The following is a 7500-nucleotide window of genomic DNA, read 5'->3' as shown; positions in this document are numbered from 1 at the left end:
ACCACCACAACCACCACAACCACCACAACCACCACAACCACCACAAACAGCACAACCACCACAACCAGCACAACCACCACAACCACCACAACCACCACAACCACCACAACCACCACAACCAGCACAACCACCACAACCAGCACAACCACCACAACCACCACAACCACCACAACCACCACAAACACCACAAACAGCACAACCACCACAACCACCACAACCACCACAAACACCACAAACAGCACAACCACCACAACCAGCACAACCACCACAACCACCACAACCACCACAAACACCACAACCACCACAAACAGCACAACCACCACAACCACCACAAACAGCACAACCACCACAACCACCACAAACACCACAACCACCACAACCACCACAACCACCACAACCACCACAACCACCACAACCACCACAACCACCACAAACAGCACAACCACCACAACCACCACAACCACCACAACCACCACAACCACCACAACCACCACAACCAGCACAACCACCACAACCACCACAACCACCACAAACACCACAACCACCACAACCACAACAACCACCACAACCACCACAACCACCACAAACAGCACAACCACCACAACCACCACAACCAGCACAACCACCACAACCACCACAAACAGCACAACCACCACAACCACCACAACCAGCACAACCACCACAACCACCACAACCACCACAAACACCACAACCACCACAACCACAACAACCACCACAACCACCACAACCACCACAAACAGCACAACCACCACAACCACCACAACCAGCACAACCACCACAACCACCACAACCACCACAACCACCACAACCACCACAACCACCACAACCACCACAACCAGCACAACCAGCACAAACACCACAACCACCACAACCACCACAACCACCACAACCAGCACAAACAGCACAACCACCACAACCAGCACAAACAGCACAACCACCACAAACACCACAACCACCACAACCACCACAACCACCACAACCAGCACAAACAGCACAACCACCACAACCAGCACAAACAGCACAAACACCACAAACACCACAAACAGCACAACCACCACAACCACCACAACCACCACAAACAGCACAACCACCACAAACACCACAACCACCACAACCACCACAACCACCACAACCACCACAACCACCACAACCACCACAAACACCACAAACACCACAAACACCACAACCACCACAACCACCACAACCACCACAACCACCACAACCACCACAACCACAACAACCACCACAACCACCACAACCACCACAACCACCACAACCACCACAACCACCACAACCACCACAACCACCACAACCACCACAACCACCACAACCACCACAACCACCACAACCAGCACAACCACCACAACCAGCACAACCACCACAACCACCACAAACAGCACGACCACCACAACCACCACAACCACCACAACCACCACAACCACCACAACCACCACAACCACCACAACCACCACAAACAGCACGACCACCACAACCACCACAACCACCACAACCACCACAACCACCACAACCACCACAACCACCACAAACACCACAACCACCACAACCACCACAACCACCACAACCACCACAACCAGCACAACCACCACAACCACCACAACCACCACAACCACCACAACCACCACAAACAGCACAACCACCACAAACACCACAAACACCACAACCACCACAACCACCACAACCACCACAACCACCACAACCACCACAACCACCACAACCAGCACAACCACCACAACCACCACAACCACCACAACCACCACAACCACCACAACCACCACAACCACCACAACCAGCACAACCACCACAACCACCACAACCACCACAACCACCACAACCACCACAACCACCACAACCACCACAACCACCACAACCACCACAACCACCACAACCACCACAACCACCACAAACACCACAACCACCACAACCACCACAACCACCACAACCACCACAACCACCACAACCACCACAAACACCACAACCAGCACAACCACCACAACCACCACAACCACCACAACCACCACAACCACCACAACCACCACAACCACCACAGTCAGTTGTGATAATGATGACAGATAAAGCGGTAGAAGGAGAGGCTCATGGGGGATGTGTTGGTTTTCCAGACGCCGGACAACATCACAGTCAGCCTGGAGGTCAGAACCCCGGAGAACGGAGTCATAGTGGGGAACTACCACATCCTGGAGACAGTCAGGTGGGTTCCTCCTCCAAACTAACCACTGCTACCATCCTCCCAGTCTAACCACTGCTACCATCCTCCCAGTCTGACCACTGCTACCATCCTCCCAGTCTGACCACTGCTACCATCCTCCCAGTCTAACCACTGCTACCATCCTCCCAGTCTGACCACTGCTACCATCCTCCCAGTCTAACCACTGCTACCATCCTCCCAGTCTGACCACTGCTACCATCCTCCCAGTCTGACCACTGCTACCATCTACCATCCTCCCAGTCTGACCACTGCTACCATCCTCCCAGTCTGACCACTGCTACCATCCTCCCAGTCTGACCACTGCTACCATCCTCCCAGTCTGACCACTGCTACCATCCTCCCAGTCTGACCACTGCTACCATCCTCCCAGTCTGACCACTGCTACCATCTACCATCCTCCCAGTCTGACCACTGCTACCATCCTCCCAGTCTAACCACTGCTACCATCCTCCCAGTCTGACCACTGCTACCATCCTCCCAGTCTGACCACTGCTACCATCCTCCCAGTCTGACCACTGCTACCATCTACCATCCTCCCAGTCTGACCACTGCTACCATCCTCCCAGTCTGACCACTGCTACCATCCTCCTAGTCTGACCACTGCTACCATCTACCATCCTCCCAGTCTAACCACTGCTACCATCCTCCCAGTCTAACCACTGCTACCATCCTCCCAGTCTGACCACTGCTACCATCCTCCCAGTCTGACCACTGCTACCATCCTCCCAGTCTAACCACTGCTACCATCCTCCCAGTCTAACCACTGCTACCACCCTCCCAGTCTGACCACTGCTACCATCCTCCCAGTCTGACCACTGCTACCATCCTCCCAGTCTGACCACTGCTACCATCCTCCCAGTCTGACCACTGCTACCATCCTCCCAGTCTAACCACTGCTACCCTCTGCTTAGAAAGGGTTAGGTTAAAGAAATAATCTTTTGATCCTCATATCGGCAACCAATCAAAATGTTCAGACTTTTCTTTTGAAACACGGAGCTACGTTTCAACGTTGTTGAGAATCACGACACAAACTCGCTAGATTGGATGAGTAATCCCCCCCCACTGCTACCTAGTTAACTAGAACACTACTTTACATTGTTAGCAGGCTCACAAAACAAGCTGTGTTAGTTGACTAGCGATGTGTCATTGATTTGAATTTCGATTGATCGAAAGAAAAGTCAGATCATTACGTCAGATCCCGATATGAGGACCAAAGCATTAGAACGTGTGACATATGTCTCATGTTATCAGTCCATCAATATCAGTCAGTCCAGCCAACCGACTGACTAACTGAAGTTAATGATTGATTTCTTTTTGACTGAACAATCAATTCATTTTATCTTGTTACTTTGGGGTCCTATTCTTTCACCCTTGTGTGTGTGTGTGTGTGTGTGTATATGTGTGTGTGTGTGTGTGTGTGTGCCTGTGTTTGTGTGTGCACATGTGTGCATGTGCGCGTGTGTGTGAATGTGTGTGTGTGTATGTGTGTGTGCGTCTGTGCGCGTGTGTGCATGTGCGTGTGTGTGTGTGTGTGTGTGTGTGTGTGTGTAGTCTTGGGGATTGGAAGGTGGTATGCAGGTTCCAGAGCACTCCACAGCAGACCTTCACGTCCGTGTTTGAAGTCAAAGAATATGGTGAGAGATTAGAACTCTTATTGGGAACTCTTAGAGCTCTTATTGGGAACTCGATTCTCAATTCACACCAATGAATGAATGAATGAATGTGAATGGAGAATCGAATGTTGTCGTGCGACAATATCGCATCGCACGCCGTGTGCATTGTCTCATTGGGTCTCATTCAAAACAATGGAATCGAGTTCGGCGGTGCGACAAAATCGCACGCCGTGTGCATTGGCCTTTAGAGCTCTTATTGGGAACTCTTAGAACTCTTGTTGCATTTGGGAGCAATGAACTGTTATTATATAAATAACACAAGCCTCTCTCCTCTCTCCTTCCCTCTCTCCTTCCCTCTCTCATCTCTTCTTCCCTCTCTCCTCTCTCCTCTCCTTTCCTCTCTCCTCTCTCCTCTCCTTCCCTCTCTCCTCTCTCCTTCCCTCTCTCCTCTCTCCTTCCTTCTCTCATCTCTCCTTCCCTCTCTCATCTCTTCTTCCCTCTCTCCTCTCTCCTCTCCTTCCCTCTCTCCTCTCTCCTCTCCTTCCCTCTCTCCTCTCTCCTTCCCTCTCTCCTCTCTCCTTCCTTCTCTCATCTCTCCTTCCCTTTCTCCTCTCTCCTTCCATCTCTCATCTCTCCTTCCCTCTCTCCTCTCTCCTCTCCTTCCCTCTCTCCTCTCTCCTCTCCTTTCCTCTCTCCTCTCTCCTCTCCCCTCTCCTTCCCTCTCTCCTCTCTCCTTCCCTCTCTCCTCTCTCCTTCCTTCTCTCATCTCTCCTTCCCTCTCTCATCTCTTCTTCCCTCTCTCCTCTCTCCTCTCCTTCCCTCTCTCCTCTCTCCTCTCCTTCCCTCTCTCCTCTCTCCTTCCCTCTCTCCTCTCTCCTTCCTTCTCTCATCTCTCCTTCCCTTTCTCCTCTCTCCTTCCATCTCTCATCTCTCCTTCCCTCTCTCCTCTCTCCTTCCCTCTCTCCTCTCTCCTTCCCTCTCTCCTCTCTCCTTCCCTCTCTCCTCTCTCCTTCCTTCTCTCATCTCTCCTTCCCTCTCTCCTCTCTCCTTCCTTCTCTCATCTCTCCTTCCCTCTCTCCTCTCTCCTTCCTTCTCTCCTCTCTCCTTCCTTCTCTCATCTCTCCTTCCCTCTCTCCTCTCTCCTTCCCTCTCTCCTCTCTCCTTCCTTCTCTCCTCTGTCCTTCCCTCTCTCCTTCCCTCTCTCATCTCTCCTTCCCTCTCTCCTTCCCTCTCTCCTTCCCTCTCTCCTCTGTCCTTCCCTCCAGTTCTGCCCAGTTTTGAAATCAAGCTGATTCCTGAAAAAGCGTTCTTCTACGTTGACGATGAGCAGATCTCGGTTGCTATCACTGCCACGTATGATGATGTCATTATCTTTGTGTGTGTGTGTGTGTGTGTGTGTGTGTGTGTGTGTGTATTTACATGATATGTGTGAGCAGGAAATAATAGGTAGCCTATTTATCCAATAATTGCTGCTCACCCTTCACACACAATCTCTGTTATGGTTATAAAGCTACTGTAACATTGCAAGCAATGCATTGTGGGGTGATAGCTTTAAAATGACTTCTAAAACACTAACCAAAACAAGCAGACAAGCTCATATAACTCCTATTTTAGAGACTCTACACTGGCTTCCTGTTAAGTTCTAGAATAGATTTCAAGATCCTTCTGCTTGTTTATAAAGCTCTCACTGGCACAGCACCAGAATATGTGAAAGACCTTTTGCTAGCATATCAGCCCAATAGAGCTCTCAGGTCTTCTGCTAGCATATCAGCCCAATAGAGCTCTCAGGTCTTCTGCTAGCATATCAGCCCAATAGAGCTCTCAGGTCTTCTGCTAGCATATCAGCCCAATAGAGCTCTCAGGTCTTCTGCTAGCATATCAGCCCAATAGAGCTCTCAGGTCTTCTGCTAGCATATCAGCCCAATAGAGCTCTCAGGTCTTCTGCTAGCATATCAGCCCAATAGAGCTCTCAGGTCTTTTGCTAGCATATCAGCCCAATAGAGCTCTCAGGTCTTCTGCTAGCATATCAGCCCAATAGAGCTCTCAGGTCTTCTGCTAGCATATCAGCCCAATAGAGCTCTCAGGTCTTCTGCTAGCATATCAGCCCAATAGAGCTCTCAGGTCTTCTGCTAGCATATCAGCCCAATAGAGCTCTCAGGTCTTTTGCTAGCATATTAAACAGCTCCATCTTACTTCTACTTTTTTAGCCCTTTTAATCTAACTAATCGCCTTTTTAACGCCTATACGACGTTAGTTGGTGATTCTCTTTTTCAACCTTTAATTTCAAACTTTTATCTTTTAACCGGAGTGCTCAATATGTGCCTGATAAACGGAGGAGTGCGGGTGTATTCCAGAGAGGAGCTCATTGCCTTTCGGAGTCGAGCTGCTGCTCCTCCAACATGAGTGCCCAGCGAAATAAGGACACGCAGACGAGGAACAAGGGCTGGAGCGTTCGTGAGGGCGAGGAGAGACAGACAAGCCAAGAGGACCTACCTACGCATTTGTCATTGTGAATGGGGACTTCAACCACGTAAATATGGAAAAGACATTGACGGATTTTACCCAGTATGTCACATGTAAAACAAGGGAGAACAAAATACTAGACAAACTATATGCCAATGTGAAGGGAGCTTACACATCCACTGCCCTCCCGCCACTAGGGGCATCCGATCACAACATGGTCTGGATGGAACCAACATACACCCCTATCATAAAAAGGCTGCCTATCACCACCAGGACTGTCCAGCAATGGTCAGAAGACGTGGAGGAAGAGCTGAGGGCGTGTTTTGAAACAACCGACTGGGGGATGTTCCAGAGAGTCCACAGGGAGGACATAGATGGTCTGCTAGACTGTGTCACAGACTATATCAAGTTCTGCGAGGAGAGCATCGTCCCCATTAAAAAGGTGCGGTGCTTTCCTAACAACAAGCCGTGGATAAATGGGAACATCAAGAACCTTCTGAAAAGGAAGAGGAGGCTGTTTAAGGCAGGGGACACTGAGGGAGCCAGGGCCGCTCAGAAGGAGGTGAAGAAGGAGCTGAGAGCAGCCAAAGAGGAATACAGGAGGAAATTGGAGGGCGGGCTAGTGGCCCACAGCTCCAAGGAGGTGTGGAAGGGTTTCAAGAAGATCACGGGCCACAAGCAGCCACATACTGTGGTGGAGGGGACCCGAGAGCAGGCGGATGACCTGAACTGCTTCTTTAACAGGTTTGACCAACCATCCCCCTGTCACCCCCCACAGCCCCCGACCCTCTCCTCCCCTCTCCAATGTACCGTACCCCTGGCAACAGTAGCCCCCACTCCCCCTGACCCCCTCACACCCCAGCAGCAATTGCCTCCCCTTACCAACACCAGGAGCCAGGGAGCATGCTTCACACCTGGAGACACCTGTACTCACAGCTTTATAACATCTGAGCAGGTGAGAAGGCAGCTCTCCAGGGTGAATGTGAACAAGTCCAGAGGTCCAGACAACATCAACCCCAGGGTTCTGAAGGTGTGTGCTGGAGAGCTGGCGGACACATTCCAACATCTCTTCAGTCTATCTCTAAGACTGAGGAGGGTGCCACCGCTCTGGAAGACCTCTTGCATCGTCCCAGTGCCAAATAAGGGACGGCCCAGCAC

At 51.0% G+C, this 7500-nt stretch overlaps 1 protein-coding gene across 1 annotated transcript in view; it reads left to right on the top strand.

The window, feature by feature from the left end:
• The window catches only part of LOC308159661 (complement C3-like), a 76809-nt gene that overhangs the window by 12345 nt on the left and 56964 nt on the right, over positions 1-7500 (top strand). The window contains 3 exon segments of the mRNA XM_080533477.1: positions 2160-2248; positions 3818-3900; positions 5145-5232. Coding sequence (XP_080389603.1) covers positions 2160-2248; positions 3818-3900; positions 5145-5232 — 260 coding nt within the window.

The sequence above is a fragment of the Nansenia antarctica genome (genome assembly GCF_963989245.1).
Source record: "Nansenia antarctica genome assembly, chromosome: 6".
Taxonomy (NCBI): domain Eukaryota; kingdom Metazoa; phylum Chordata; class Actinopteri; order Argentiniformes; family Microstomatidae; genus Nansenia; species Nansenia antarctica.
Note: the sequence above shows the minus strand (reverse complement) of the source record. Positions and strands in the feature narration are given on the sequence as shown.